Source organism: Rhinolophus sinicus, linkage group LG02, assembly GCF_036562045.2.
Source record: "Rhinolophus sinicus isolate RSC01 linkage group LG02, ASM3656204v1, whole genome shotgun sequence".
Classification (NCBI taxonomy): Eukaryota; Metazoa; Chordata; class Mammalia; order Chiroptera; family Rhinolophidae; genus Rhinolophus; species Rhinolophus sinicus.
In genome coordinates, this window is record NC_133752.1 from 43,155,081 (window position 1) to 43,172,249 (window position 17,169).

At 32.4% G+C, this 17,169-nt stretch overlaps 1 protein-coding gene across 4 annotated transcripts in view; it reads right to left on the bottom strand.

Moving 5' to 3' along the window:
• CCSER1 (coiled-coil serine rich protein 1) overlaps positions 1-17,169 on the bottom strand; it is a 1,114,085-nt gene that overhangs the window by 488,295 nt on the left and 608,621 nt on the right. For all 4 annotated transcript variants that reach the window (XM_074323491.1, XM_074323495.1, XM_074323500.1 and 1 more), the window contains exon 9: positions 9,006-9,083. In XM_074323491.1, coding sequence (XP_074179592.1) covers positions 9,006-9,083 — 78 coding nt within the window. The remainder of the gene's footprint in view (positions 1-9,005; positions 9,084-17,169) is intronic.

The following is a 17,169-nucleotide window of genomic DNA, read 5'->3' on the forward strand; positions in this document are numbered from 1 at the left end:
TAAGTTCACGAACTCATCCTAGATCAAGTGCTACCATACGTCATTGCTGAATATCACTACGATCACCTTTGGTCACCTTCGAAGTACTCCCCTTGGGGAGCTATGAACCGACTCTAGTGCCTAGTCCACCCTTCAAGGCAATTTTGGAACTCTTTGGTGTCTTGAATGTCATCAAAATGTCTTCCTTTCAATATTTCCTTTCTCTTCGGGTAAAGAAAGAAGTCATTGGGGGCCAGATCAGGTGAGTAGGGAGGGTGTTCCAGTACAGTTATTTGTTTACTGGCTAAAAACTCCCTCACAGACAGTGCCCTGTGAGCTGGTTCATTGTCGTGATGCAAGAGCCATGAATGAATTGTTGGCGAAAAGTTCAGGTTGTCTTTTTTCACGCAGCCTTTTCAGGACTACCAAATAGTAAACCTGGTTAACTGTTTATCCAGTTGGTACAAATTCATACCAAATAATCCCTCTGATATCAGAAAAGGTTAGCAACATCGTTGCAACCAGTTCGCAAACTTAATTGTCAGACCTCATACGTGTATATACATGTAATATATTTATGGAAAATGATTCAGTGTTTATTTCCTAGTCTACATTAGTCTTTCCTTAGGCTTAAAAAAGTTGAACAATTTACCAATTTTTTAGGTTATACTTAATGCAATATGAGAAAATGAGAAAACGGTTTCCTATTTTTTTCCACAATTACTCTATATTAGACTATTCCTTAAACAAATTTTTCTCTAATTTGATGGATTTTATCCAAACCTATAAATCTATAAACACAAAACTCAAAAAATAATGATAAAGCTAAAGTAATTTTGATATGTAAAGAACTTTGACTCTTTAAGTACTCTTGTTGTTGGTATTCACATAGCCTAAGCCTGCAGCTGGGAAAAATCGACCTTGAGTCACACCTCTGGGCCAATAAGAAACAATGAGGGAATAGAACCATAATTGCAGGAGGAAAGTTCCTAACGTTGAGCATGCACATTAGTTAAAAGAGCTGTCCTACAGTTAACTTTTCTTCATTATCATAGTAAAAATCACAACCCTCGGTAGAGATTTAAGATGCTAATGAGACATGTGATGCATGAAATAGCATGTAGGTACACTGCAGAGGGAAGGACTTGCTCACCTCAACATACTTTAGGGAGAGAAAAACGAAAGAGGAAGAAGTGACCTTTAACCTCAAAAGCACACAAAACTGCTGTACCTGTAAACCTCGGGGAGCCACATTCATTCTCTCTGGAGTATGCTTCCTTTGTGCATCAAAGCTTTGCTTTAACACACCTTTCTGCAAAACTGTTTCAACCACTCTTGATTTCTATCCTGAGAGGGGCAAGAACCCCTGTGTAACACTCTGAATTAAAATTATGTTATTTTGGTATAAATTTTCTTTATTAAGTAATTCAGCTTTATATATTTAAAATACTAATTAGCATCTTAATCATGTGGTATCACAAAAAGTTATCATTTCCTATTATTTTCACTTTATAGAGCACAGGGTTAATGTTACATGTGGCTCTCTCCGAAGTTTCTGCAATGCGATGTTTTGAAAATTTTCATTTCTTTGCCTGTTTGGTATGAAGCCAAACATTTATGAAACTTTTTATTTTCCCTTCAGCTTTCTACAGTTATTATGAAAACATTTCCCCTATTTTGAAATATTTGTTGAAGAAACACCGCAGGCCCAAAATGGCGCCACTTGTGCTAAAGCCCATGATACCAAATGTAGATCGAACATCTCCGCTAATCACTGTTTTAACCTCCCAGAACTGTAATCTTAATCAACTAATCTGGAATTGTCTGGTCAGCACTGAATATGTCATGTGGGTTCTCTACATCTCTCATAGAAATAAAGGGTAATCTGCTGATAAAAATATTTGCTGTTCTCTTCCTCCCAAAAGATGATTCCTTCGTCTAAAAATAATCCTTTCTTTTCTTTTGTTAAAACAAGCTCCTTTGCCCCATCCTTCCTCCTACAAAAAACAAACAAAAAAACACACAAAAAACAGAAGACAAACTTTCCATTTATACAACTCCTTGGAGCACCCTTTCAGTTACTACATTGGATGAGGCTGCAGGGTTTATGAATCATTTAGATCTTCAAATTTACTGGGTCGAATTTTGTTTTTTAACATATTAATAATGTAATACATCTCTTTCCCCTCTACAGTTATAAACAGTTATTTTACAGGCCGAAGATAGAAGCTAGTGAAGGGGAGAAGAATTTACTACCCTAAAATATGCCTACATAGCATAAAGATTACCTTGAGTAGGTTACTTTTAAGAAACTGCAGACATAAAAAAGAAAACAAAACAAACAAAAAACTGCAGACATAGGATAAGCTCTGATAGTTGAGTAAAAGTGACTATTTGTAAGAGACATTTACATTTATAAGGGAAATCTCCATTTTTAAGAGTGTCACCCTCTCAGAACCAGAAAGAGGAAGATGAGCTAATCTCTAGAAACTCTTATAACTGGAGAAGGTACCAACTTAAATCTGCATAACAACCATAACCTTGTTTTCTGTGCTTTTCATGCTCACCTCCCATACAGGCTTCCTGAGACCAGTTAGTATGTTGGTAGGTGGGGGAGGGAAGGAGGGTCCCTGGTGAAATAAACAAAAGGCAACCATATACTAAAACTCCAGGTTCTGGAATGTCTCCTTCACTCCAGGACAAAAATATGAGAACACACCTTGAGGTTAATAAATTATCTCAAATCCCTTTTGGCGTGACAAAGGAGCAGATCTGATAGATAGGAATGGGTTGGTTCATTAATACATTCAGGATGGGCAAACAGGACAAATCTGATAGACGAATTCCATTAGAAGGCTCCAGCCCCCTTCCCCAAACAGGAAAGGGAAGGTGTAAAAGTAAGAACTTTTGCCTCAGTCATTGGGCACCCCCATTTGGGATTTCCTCCTGCTCAGGAGCTCTGACCCTTTGTTTTCAATAAACTCTCCTCTTTTTAAATTCTTTGCCTTTCCTGGGTCTATGTTTCCATTCTTTGGTCTCATGAGACACAATTCTGGCCCACACCCAGAAACTGCCAGGCAGATCCAACATCATTTACATCACTCCCATCTTCCCCTCCTCTCAACATCTTTCTTTTGTCTTAGTTGAAGATGGTATTTAAGGTAGTGGCTTGGGCCATTTTGGGGAGTTGCTCAGTTTTCCCATGTATCTCCCTTAAATAAGTGAGGTGTATACCTAAACTGTTGCTAAACTGTTTTCCTTTGTTAATCTGTCTCTTATTATAGGGGCTTCTCAGCCAAGAACCTAGTAGAGTAGAGGGAAAGTTATCTTTCCTGCCCTACATAATTTAAGCTATCTAAAATATTTTTATTGCTTTATTTTAATGAATATTTTTATAATTACAAGAGCTTTTATAGTTAACACCTAACCTTGTTTCCCCCCTACCTCCCCACCCCAATAAGGATTTCAATCACAAATTCTCTTGATAAAATAATTATCAGTTACCTAATCCTTTGTAGTCAGAGCTGAATTAAAGACCTGGAGGCATTCCAGGAATGACTTGGCTCCTAGATAAAGATTCAGGATTTTAGAAACAAGCATTCAATGCAATATTGTAAAGGCTACTGCACGTTGGCACTTCTGTTTTAAAATCACTGATTATCTATGCTGATTCGCACTTAATGCTTTGTTCTAAAAGACACCAAATAGTCATTTCAAAATATTTGTTAGATATAGCAAAGTAATATAAAATAATAATGCAAAATATAAAATAATATAAAATAATATGCCCCTCTGTAACTTTTTTTGTGACTAAAGTAAAATAATACATACTGATTTGCTATAGATTTTTAATATTACAAAAATAACATTACAGTCTTTTAGTTAAACTATTCATTTATTTTTTCACCAAGTAATTATTGAGTGCTTTCTACATTTGTTTCTGTTACTGGCACACCTCTGATAAATGGGATGTGCTGATATACAATGAAATCTAATTATACGTTTAGAGTGCATACATTCAACTCTGCCAACTCTGTAAGAAGGGTGGTACGTGGAGAGAGAAGGGGGTAGAGAGAGTGCATGTAAAAGAGAAAAAAACAAATGTAATTTACATAGCATGGGCAATTCTACCCAACTCTCTTCCATATGCTTATGCTAAGTGAATATGCTCTAAGAGGCCAGAGTTGGCTGTGTCCTCAGGTGGTCTGTATTTCCCTGATGTGAAGTCTCTTGATGGCTTGGGTCTGATTCTAAGGTTTAATGGTACAGAATGCATTTTTTCCATACTGCATAACCTCAAAATGAAGTCAACTATTCTTACTTAGGGCTGCAGCAAGCTAAAACAATCTATTCTTACTGACTGAAGGTATTCAAGGGGTTATGAAGCACATATCACAAAAGGATTTCTGACTAAAAGTGATTTTCACCTCACCTCCTCAAGTCTCACATCTGACCCTCAGACCAGCCCAGATCACCTGATTTAAAAGTTCTGATCATAGCCGACCCCTACATTCCTAATTATCCTTCCCCTGTGCTTTTTTTTTTTTTTTCTGTTTCACATTGTACTTAGCACCTTCTAATGTACTATATAATTTACTTATTATATTTATTGTAAGTTTCCCTTCACAAAATGCAAGTTCCATGAAGGAAGATTTGTTGTTTAATTAAAAGATGTATCCCAAATAGCTGGAACAAAGTCTGGTTTTCAGAGGCACTTAGTAATATTTGTTAAATGAATGCATGTAGGGATTTTCAAAAGTGATATTTTTAGAACTTCACCACTGGGTAAGCTGTGATTCCTCTATTAAATGTTAATATGCACTGGTGGCAAATTGTCATGTTTCCTGTAATTGTTTTTAATTGATGTTCTTGTTTGAAACTTGTCCGTAAGGTAATATGAAAAATTATAGTCAAAAGAAAACCTGCCATATATCATTCACTTTGCAATCTTGATTTTTTAATTTGCAAAAATAAATAGAAATACCTGAGATAAGTAAAACAAATAAAGCATGTGTGGGGACACACTCATTTACTAAATTCTGAGCATGTTGGTGCATGATGAAGAGAGAAACTGAATTTTAGAAAGATGATTGGCAATGAATGGATCCAAAATAGAAAGCTTTAACAAACTACAGGTGGATGAGAGAGACTACTTGATAGTTATTCAATTCTTAGAATTGAGCTTAATCCATAGACTGACATAATATATTAGCATAAGAGGAAATACTCTCTTTCTTTGTCTAATAGCTAATAAAATGATTATAGTAAAAATTAATCATTCTTATTATTTACATGATGAACTATTTTCATATTTGCTAGAACTCCCTGCACATTACTAATTGTGCCAAGAGGCGCTCCAAAATTAAATCTAAGAAAAGCAGCATAGATTGAGATTATACAGATCACTGCGTTGAGAAGTTCTGCAAAATGTGTATTCATAACACAACTAGTATTATTATTTTCTTAGCATGTGAGTATTAAACTGCACTTATAAAGTAAATCCCACCAGTTGGAAAATGTGCTAAAATATCTGAAAAATACACAGTGGTATGAGCATGCATTTCCAAATTGATTTATGCTTCACTCATACGTGACTGAGACAAAGGTGTGTGATGCTACAGAGAAGTCAATTTTAAATAGGCAAATGAAAACCAGCAATGGTTTTCATTAATCACTAACAGTAATTAATAATTTAATATTTGATGAAATACTCAACAACTCCAAAACTCAAAGAAAATACGAACAAAACATTGCAAGTTCAAGACAAATAAATACTTCTCATTAACTATAAGTGTAAAACATACTCTAATGAAAAGAAGAACCCTTTTAAATCTTTAGTACGTTTGACTAAAAGAGCAACTTAGAGACTGCTCTGAGTCAAGTTCAGGCAACAATCGAAAAGAAAATTTACTTAAAGTCAATCAGCCACATTTAAAAGGACAATCTTTTGTAGAACTTCAAAAGGAAGTTAAAAAAAAAAAAAGCTATCCATGTAGATGTCAAATTAATGAAAGTACCTGGATTTTCTCAGTGTTAGGATATAATATCTTCACTGCAGCATTTTGGCTATTCATTCTCTATCATTCTGACCAAAAGGTTATTTGCAGTTGTTCAAACTATAAAATATTTAAAGACAGCATGTGTGCTATGTTGATGCTTCTATTTATATAGTTGATGTAATCAGAAGAATCTTCTCTACCTTTATAGTAATCTTAGAATAGGCAACATTGCTACTTGACTGCAACTATTCATCTCCTACCCTGTTTTAATAACACAAGTGACACCTTAGAAATTATTCTTTGATCTTTCAATAAACTAAACCTGTGCAGACAGAAGGTGAAAGAGGTTAAATTGCCATTGATTATTTAAGACACATCCATCATTTATTTAACAATCTCCTTCATCACTAGAACTATTGTGTTTATAGGCTTTTGCTAAGACACTCTGAAATTATTTTTGCCATGTTCATTACAAATCAGAGCGCATTGTACATTAACATTCGTTTCAAGTCTCCTGGTAAATCTGTTGCAGGATAGAGTAGTTTATTGTGCAAACCTTTGAACTGATTCACTGTAGTGGATTTTTGGAAATTATTTTAATAGTTTTTATTGTAATTGTCTTATGGGGATTTTATTTCCTATCTTAAGCAAAATGTATAGCAACAGCTAACTTCCCAAGTAAATTATAGTAATAGATACTTGCTGTCTCTTATATTCTCACATTCATATCACTCAAACACAATTCGTAATGATCCATAAAGAACAATTTGTGGCTAATATTTGGCAGCTTTAGAAAGCAAGCAAGAGAGTATAAGAATGATCGATACTATGCAAGATTTCTACAAGATTTTTCATTATTTTTTTCTGACAAACATTGCAAATTATAAATATAGTAGTCGATGTGGGTATATATATGTATATTACACATATACGTATATGTATCATATTCGTAAAAAATTAAAATACTGTCAAACTATATTGCCTGAGAAAAATGTGAGCAAAATATTGACAATTAAAAGATAAATGATTCTTATTGCATATGAAAATCTGAAAACTAATTTATAAGTAGATATTGATAAGTATAGAAAAGATACGCCAGTTATGGAAAAATTATACTATTGATGAATCGTATATTCCAAATAGTCACATAATTCATCACATTTAAAATGCTTTATTTATTTCTAATTTGCTTATAGAAAGTATTTCTTGCCTCGTGTTTTTCCATACACAATTCTTTAACCTTTATACTACAATTACATCTAATTACTGGTATAAGGTTCTGAAGGCCTACCTATGGTAATTAATTTGCTGATTTGGATGGTTATGTCCTAGAATATATCTCACCAAGAAAGGTGAAATACAAAATCTTTAGAAAGCATTATTATTCTAGTTAAAATTACTAAAATCATAACAGACACTTGTAGAAAGGGATCCTTTAAGGATTTACTACCAAGAAATTATTACTCTTTAACCTTAATTAAATCCAGGAAAATACACTAAACTCTCAATGTCAAATATAAAAATAAGCTGGAATAATGGGGATTTAATAACAAGGATTAGCTATGTTCATGGCTTAATTTTTAATTTTTATTTACATGTTTAGAAAACTAAATAGCACTGATATAAGACACTTTTGTAGAAACAAGAAAATTACGAGGCATAGATAGACAAACACATAAAAGGCTGCTAGTAGCTACAGCGCAGTTATCCCCCACAGCTACCATTCATCTCTTAGCAAGTATTTCTCACAAGCAGTCCTGAAAGTATTAACAGATCTCTTATATTCTATGTTTATATCCAGACACTTAGATATTTAGAATTCAGTGTACCAAATGTCATTTCCTTATATTGGGTAAAATTGAGTATTTGAGTCCAAATTCATTAAGTGTTTTCTTTTTTTTTTTTTTAAGAATACATTACTTTTAATAAAAGATTAGACTTCCACAAAGATTGTTGAAAAATAATCTAAATTGAAAAATGCTGTCTATAAATATCTGAAAACAATTTACGCTGCAATTCAAAACTTTGATTTATTTCCTATACATTTTTTTCACCAAAATGCCAAGAAACAATGATTTATTTCCTAATAGAGACAAGTAGCTTTATATAAATATATTAATATATTTTGCAAGGCAATACAAAAGTAACATCTATATTTATATTATTTAAAATGATAATATGCAAATAAACATACATTTTATCATTACACACCTTCATCAAACAATTTAAATTACATCTATTTATACTTGTCAATAAAGTGCTAAAAATTATGTAAATAAATGTGTTTAAATAGAAGCTAGAGTCCCCACAAATGTTACATATAAAATAAAGATGATGATTCCTCTATTTTTTCATCAAAAGGAAGTTTAAAGTCATGAACTTAGGCAAAACAAAAATTTCATAGCTGTGTTTATGAAAAGACAGGTATTTGAATCAAAGTCATTTGAAATCATTCAGTGTTACTAGAAGCAATCTTGTATTCAAACATGTTTTACAATCTTATTTTGACAGTTCATCAAGTATTTTACACTAAGGAAAAATGCTAACTTTCAATTAAATTACTTGCTGCAGCCTGCCCTAAAGCCCAAAGAGCTAAAATATTATTGTGAATTTCTCTGCTGAGTTGTGTTTCCTTTTATGTGCCAGAATGTAAAAATGATGTGCTTAGCTTTGGTGACTGCAAACTTTATTAAACTGTTAATAAATAAATTAGTACTTTCTTAATAATAAATTGTTCTAGTATTCTAGTATGTATCGCCCATGGGTCTACAAATTAACTAATTCAAAAAACTGTATTAGAGATGTTAGTTTAAAAAAAAAAATAAGACATTGGTATGCTAATCAGTGCCTGTAATTATCTTTTTCAGTTCCAAAGGTACTTGGGGGTTATTTAAGAGCGAAAGATGAATGGGGCACCACTAAATTCTATTAAATCAATGCATGGACACAGTAGCAGCAGAGGTAAATAAGCTGTGGACGTCTGAATATCAACAAAGAAGATAAAATTGGTTTTATAAAGCTACTTACATCACAGCCTAGGAGTTCTGTCTGTGTAGATTTATCTACTCTTGAAGCAAAAGCCTTCTGTAAATGCTGGACTTTTTCCTGCAAAATGAAAACAAACAAAAAACAAAAACACATTGTTGGTGAGTCATGGACTTCTCTACTAATATTCCCTACTTACTAAGATTTGATTTGTGTGCAATTCCTGATTCTCTATGTGCATACTTTGCCCTGTTGTTGCTTTGCATATCAGCTTAAATATTCAGACCTTTAATTTTCAGGTTGTACCTACCCCTACATTGCCATTTTTTCTTTTAATACAGGAACCACTGAGTCAGAATCACAGTTGAATCCTAGAGAGACATGATTTGCTTAAATCCAAGACTAAGTGTCTATGTTGTTTCTGGTGAGCTGTTTGTTTGTTTGTGTGTTTGTTTATTTAAAACTAAATTGATAGAAATTTTTGTTTTTGTTTCACAGCATTTACATTTAAAATCCCACACAATAAATAATACCAGTGCATTACATTTAATTTTTTTTTAATTTTTTTTTCTTAATTCTCTCCTTCTGGAATATGTACATCTAAGAATCTTTACTTTAAAAGATGTGATATTAATCTAATCATTTTATAACTCAGTAACGGAAGTAATACGTGAAGGAACTTAGGGATTTCAGATCAAAAGTACAAATATACTAATTTAAGTCTTCTCTTTTGACTGTGTTTCTGGCTGGAGCCTTCTCTTCTCAGTCCTAAATGTGTCACTTAAAATAAAAGGGGATCTTGAACTTAATTACTCTGTAATGTGTCTACTGTGTGTGCTCCTGGCACAGCTGGAAGTGAGGTACTCAGATCTCATCTTGGGGTTTTTACTACTATTACCAGCCATTTTCAATGAGATCCATACTGTTTAGAATGTTGGAGGTGAGGAAGTTTCCATAGAAGTTTATGTGATTGCACTAGACTCTCTTTTTGACTTGCTGTACAGGACATTTTTTGTTTTATTTTCTTTTGAATGCTTAATACATTATCTTAATGATAAAAACTGTGACTTAATTCATCTTTTTCCAGAAAAGGACAGTGGTCATCAAGAACCTCACTACCAAGAACTCAAATTGTACAACTCTCATCCTCCCCTTCCTTTCTTCTACCTTTCCCTCCCCACCTCCTCTTCCTTCCCTTCCCCATCCCAGTTTATTTCCCTCAACTCTAACCAATATTTGCAAGTTATCAGAGTTATTTAACAAAGTAAATACATCATTTAGGTAAACATAATTTACTTTGACTTATTGAAATATAGAAAGTAACTACTTTATGTACTATTAATATCTCATACTGTTTAACTTGCCTATCACAAAATTTCTATCACTGTTATTCAGACAAAAATAAAATGGAGCTTAGACAATTCAGAAAGATGTAATGTGAAGATGTTAATTGTTTGAAAAGGGCAAGTGAAAACATGGCTGCAGTTTCCAAGCTAAATTAAAGTGAGATGTAATAAGTTGTGCTTATTTAGACTCATACTGGTGTGGGGGAAAGAACAGGGAGAAGTAGTACGTGGTAAAAGAAGCAATGATGTTTATTATCATTGAAGGGTTGTTTAGAAAAGTTTACCTACTTCTGAAATAGGTTAGAGTCATAAGTATCAGAAAAGTAAGTTCTGTTATAAATCTGTATGTATATAAACATTTGTGTAAGAATTAGAAACCATGCACTAATGAGAGTGGGGAAGAATGTGTAACAAATTCTCCCATTATGCTTCGGCTCACATTTCTATTTTCAAGAGCTTCTGTCATGAGATAGAAGTTGGAAAGGATTGATAAATCTCTAGCTCATTGGTCTGAGTTCTAAGACTTAGAAAATTTAAATGAAAATAAATGAAATATCCAAACAGCTTTATTAGCCAATAGTCTAATCAAAGCAAAACAAACAAACCCTGTATCAAGATTAGTTATCTTTGGGAATTAAAAAAAAGGAAAAAAACAAAAAACAAACCAGACAGTTGTAAGGAAATTTACTGTTCCTTCCTTTACAGGCATTTTTACAACAAATATGTCATTTTAATTAGTTATAATGTATGCACTTGCATGCCATATTCAAATATGGAGAGTAAATTATAGGTTTCCAATAGACAGGTGCACATAATTAAGAATTAAATATCTTATTTAGTGAAATAGTAGGAAGAAAATATATGACAGCTTATGATAAATTTCTACAACATACAATTAGAACATTAAATAAAGACTATATAGCTGTTAGAAGATAATTATCCTTGGGTCTCTTGCACTTATGTAAGATAGGTGGATATTTATGAATTGATAAATTTAACATATAATAAAAAGAGTATTATAGATAATCGCATAGAAGACATACCACAAAAATAGATATTATTGGATGGTAGGACTAAAGAGAATTTTTATTTCTTATGTAAGAAATTTATATATATATATATATATATATATATATATATATATATATATATATATGCGTTTTCTTAAATTTTGAAATATCAATTTACAATTAAAGGCCATACAAATATTATAACTAAATTATAACAGAACTTATTTAAATACATCATTTCACCTTACATATAAGAAAGGCAATCAGAAGAAGCAACTTGGAGAAGAAGAGAAACAGTTGAAGTACATTGAACTTTATTTTTCTTGACCACCAATTGAATTTACCACATGATTTAATATGGCTCTCTCACAGTATTTTCTTATGTAAGCAAACATTGCAAATCTTTCTTCTAACTTCTTTCAGAGGAGCAGGGGAGAATGGAAAAAACTCAACTTCTGGTAGACACATTTTATAATTAAATCTATAACCTTGATAAAATATCTCATTTTCTTTAAATTTTCCACACAGTGACAATATCCATACTAAACAAGCACACCTTTTTTTTTTTTTTTTTTCAGTTAAGCTTAATAAAACATAGGTGAGCTTAGAATAAGCATGGAATCCTTTTGGCAGCAATGATATTATCAATCTAAAAATATATTCTGCTTCTGCTTAAGCTGTTAAATTATTTATTCTTATTTTAAAATATATTTATTTATTTACATTATTACTCTTAACAGAAACAATTATGAACGTATTTATATATAGCACTTTATTTATCTACATGATTTATTTTTAAAAATTCACACATGTTAACCTGAGTGAAGTAAAACAAGCTAAAAAGAAAATATTCAGTAATTCCAAGTTATAACTACATATTATCTTAAACTATTATTTTAATTACCTGCACAGAATTTGGTGAAATTAATCTACAAGGTGCAAGGGAGTTGAACTTTTAAAAAAACAGAACATGAATACCTACTTGTAGTAGTTAGCTCTAGAATCTATGATAAAAGAAAATGTATTCTTATTAATTAATGAAATTAACAGAACCTGATATCGGCAATATATATATTAGTGATTACAACTCTACTACATGAATTTGTACCTTGAGGCTAAAGGGGAAAAATAAAATCTGTATTATCCAAAATTTGAAAAATAAAGATTTGCAAAGAGTAAGTTTGAATTAGGGGCAAAAAGGGATATCTTAAAAATGTAGAAAAGAACACAACGACTCCTTAAAATTGTATAATCATGAATTTAGAATCTAAATCATGGATATAAACATTAAGTTTATGGAAAGAGAGATAGTATTGAAAGACTGACACTGAAAAAGGAGAAAAGCTAACTTTTAAAATTAAAATATAATTCAACACAAGAAAATTCACAAAGTGATCTGAGTTAAGTTTAAACTAGAAATTTGGTGGGTAAAAAATAATTTGAACATCATCTTTTAATGGGGTTCAATGCCAATAATAAAAGCATACTGTTAAAAAATGCAAAAAACTAAAGGGTAAAACATTGGCACTGCTTAATGAAGTCAAATCCCAGGATGAGCTCAGTAATGAAAAGGCATTATCACAGAGATCACATTATTTTCAACCACCTTTAATGAGGGCATATCACTGAAGACATCTGTAGAATTATAAACAAGCACAAGAGTGACCAAGCAAACCAAACCACCTCACATAGAACATAATGTTTCTTGGACATTAAAATGTATTATTATTATTATTGTTATTAGTTTTTACTTTTTATGATGGAATATCGCTAACATGTAACAAAAAAGAGGAAGAATAACAAAGGATCCTTATTCAGTCTTCAGTTAATTTCAATAACAGATATTGGTATTTAAGTAAATATTAGTTTTACCTATATATTTAAATAGCTCCACTGTTCAATATTGTCTTTCAACTTAGATAAGAGATGTTTGTATTGCAAGACAGCTTTGGAGGAAATGTCAAGAAATCAATAAAACAAACACCTGGATAACATATTTATTTTCATCTAAACTTATACCTGAGCTACGATATTGCCTGACATCTATAAGCCACCACTTTGAGACTGCACTGGAAGTGGTTTTTTTTTCAAGAAATAAGAGCACATATCATTACATAGCATATTTTAAATTTATGGAACTCATTAACCCATAAGAGATTATACAAATTGAAAATATACCTAGATTTAAGAAGAGTTTATGTCAATTCATTTAAGAAAACGTAATTCAGGGCTTTTTATATGTTAGGAGATTAAAATAATTGAAAATAGTTGTAACCCAGATAACTGAATGCAATATTCTAGATGTAAAGCATATGGACATTTGTCCTGATAGATAGATAGATAGATAGATAGATAGATAGATAGATAGATAGATAGATAAGATAAATCTATCTGATTTCTTTAGTGTTTATGACAGGCTAATCTATTTTTTCTAGTTTAATAATCTTCTCGGTAAGGTGAAGCTAATTAAGAAAGGCCTCATAAAAAGGCACATTAGAGAGATGTCTTTGAGTTTGATACTCTGGAAGCTAAGGACATGACTTTTCTGGGTTAAAAACATAGGCATTTAGTGACTGATCAGAAAAAGCATGAGAGAAGTTGTGATTGAGAAATATTACCCGTCACTTCCTAAGTTATATAAATGTTTATTCATTATGTTGTACACCTGAAAGTAATATAATATTATATGTCAACTGTAACTGAAAAATAAGTAGCAATTACAAAAAAAAGAGAGAAATATTACCTAGATTGTTTGGGTATGGATCCTCCATGATTCAAGATATCTATTAATTACATTTCAAATTAATTCCACAATCACTTCTGCCTCTTATATTTATTGCCACTACCCTATCCACTACCTAGAGGTGTGCAGGGGAATGGAGCACAGATGTGTGCCAGCTGTGCACAAGCCACCACCATCTTTTACTCCACTAGCCTCTGTATTGGGTTGAATAGTGTCCCTCCCAAAGTCTTATCCACCTGGAATTTGGGAATGTGACCTTATTAGGAAATAGCATCTTTGCAGATGTAATCAAGTTAAGATGAGGTTATGCATAGTTAGGATGGGATCACAAATACAATATAATTGGTATCCTTACAAGAAGAGGGATATTGGGACACAGCAACACAGATATACAGAAGAGAAGGCCATATGACGAAAGAGGCAGAAATTGGAGTGATGTATCTAAAAGTCAAGCAATGACAAGGATTGCAACAACCTAGATTGTTGCAACAGAAGCTAGAAGAAACAATGAAGGCTCCTTCTCTAGAGACTCCAGAGGGAACATGATCCTGAGGACACCTTGATTTCTGACTGCAAGGCTACAGAACTGCGAGAGAATGCATTTCTTTTGTTTTAAGTCCGCCAACTTGTGGTACTTTGTTACAGAAGACAAAGAAAACTAATACAGCCTCTTTATTGATACTATTCCTGTCTATACCATACTTTCAATACTCTATCTTATCTGTAAATAACAGCAAAGTAACCTGAAAATGTTATTTGGATCACATCTATCTTCTGCTTAAAAACTGTTACTATTTCATTCCAATATGGTAGGCACTAACCTCATGTGCCAAATGAGCACTTGAAATGTGGCTAATCCAAACTGAGATGTGTTGTAAGTATAAAATACACACTGGATTTTGAAGACATAAGTACAAAAACACTCAATAAAATATATTTAGAACAATTTTATATTTATTGCATATTGTATGATACTACTTCAGACAAATTAAATTACATAAAATATATTTGAATATTAAATTATATAAATGACTACCATTTATACTTGCTTTGTATTTCTATCCAACAATACTGGTCTACACAATAAAAAGGAAACCTTTACCATGATGTAGAGCCCCTGCCTCTCCCAGCCCCTATTTATTATGCTAACTCCATTTCATACCAGTCTTCCCCTTGCAAAAGTGACTATTAGTCATCTCCTTTCAGTTCCTTGAGTGGAACAAGATTTTTCACACTTAAACTTTTAACACACTATTTCCTTCATCTGAACTGTTCTTCATAGTAAGGGTTATAGCCTTAGAGATATCCTATCTAAATTACATTCTGATCTACAGGTGATTCTCTCTTTTAACCTCTTTTTTTTCCTAAAAGGCTCTCATTTCAATTGGCAATTATTTATTTTAGTTGGCTGTTTGCCCATAATTCAGTCTGTCCTGTGCACTAGCATATAAACTGCTTACCACAAGGATCGTGTCTACTTAGGGCCATATTGCCTCTACACTGCCTAATGTAGTTTTTGGCATGTTCTAAGTGCTTGATACTTTTTTGAATGAATGAGGAAAGTAAGTGTATGAGAGATGATGCATGAGATTTGAGAGGATTCATCAGATGCCAGATGGTGAACTTGACATATTGTAGAAGCAGTTGCTTTAGGTCATTTAATATTGGTGACATGACAAGTCCAGTAAAATTTCTGGCATCTGCATGGGATATAAATTTAAGTTATGGACATACTGGAAATGATATATTAACTATGGGATTATTCTAGTAATTCTTGGCTATACAAATGACTCAGGAGGAAACAAAAGAAAGGGAGAAGAAAGAAAGCAGAGATACAAAAGTGAGAGCCTTAAAGATTATGTACAAATCAAACATCTGTCTGAGGATTTGATGCCAAAACATCAAGTGAGAAATACTTTCATGGATAGTTTTTTTTTTTTTAGTATATATATAAAACTTATATATTTCATCCTCATTCTTGCCCAAATTTTATATTTTGTGTGAGAAATTAATCAGGTGATTCATCCAACGAAGGCAAACATGGGAAAAGACAGATGTAGAAATGTCTTCTATAGGAAACAGGGCCCAGCAAAATTTTTTGATACATCAAGTCCCAAATATTCCCTTGTTCACAAAATCTTAGTCTATAAAACACACTTTCTATTTGTCAGGAGACCTACCATTTCCCTGGCCCATATTTGCATGAGGGGACTTCTGTTAGAAGTACACTTCAGGTTTCTTTCCCTACATCTCCCTCACTCCTCTTCATCTATAAACTTGTAGGTGACTTTAAGACAAACACACTCTACTTCTTACTGGCATGGCCTGTCCACAGGATGAAATCTCAGCTTGTCCGGACCGGACATACATTTACAGACTCTTGCCCTGTGGAAGAGGTTGCTGTTTTCCCTTTGTGTCAGCAACTCCAGTGGTTCACTTCGGTTCAGATAAGAATGTATTGGAAGCCTATATGGCTGCATTCCAATCCATATTTGGATTGTATTATATTAGAATTCAGTCTCTGAATCTTCTATTTTATAATTAGTTCTGAACTTAGGAGGGCAAAGGGAGTTATTTATTGCCCCTTTTAGACCTCAAAACTGCACACACATGTTGAATCAATTTGGAAAAATGGACTTTCAATATAGTTACTGGGAATTTCTAGGAGAGTTGTATATTGTTGACAAACAGAACAATCATAAAATCTTAATTCAACCTGGAAAGTTGTTCATATATATATATATATATATATATATATGTACAATGTAAAATACATTGTACATATATGTAATATATATATATATATATATATATATATATATATATATATATATGTGTGTGTATTGCTAAAAACAGAAACCTGTCTGCAGTACTGAGATTGACCTCTTGCATGTATGGCAAAGATTCCTCTAGCTTTCTTTGTTTGATATTTTTTATTCAGGAAGGTCAGGTATTATACCCTGTCCACTCTATCACTATGTTTTAAAAATGAGATTCCCTTTTTGAAGAAAAGATTTACTTGAGGGGATTGTGAGCATTGTATTATATTGACTTAATTTTAATGTATGTGAAAATTCTTACAATGTTCTGTGTATGACACAAAAGTC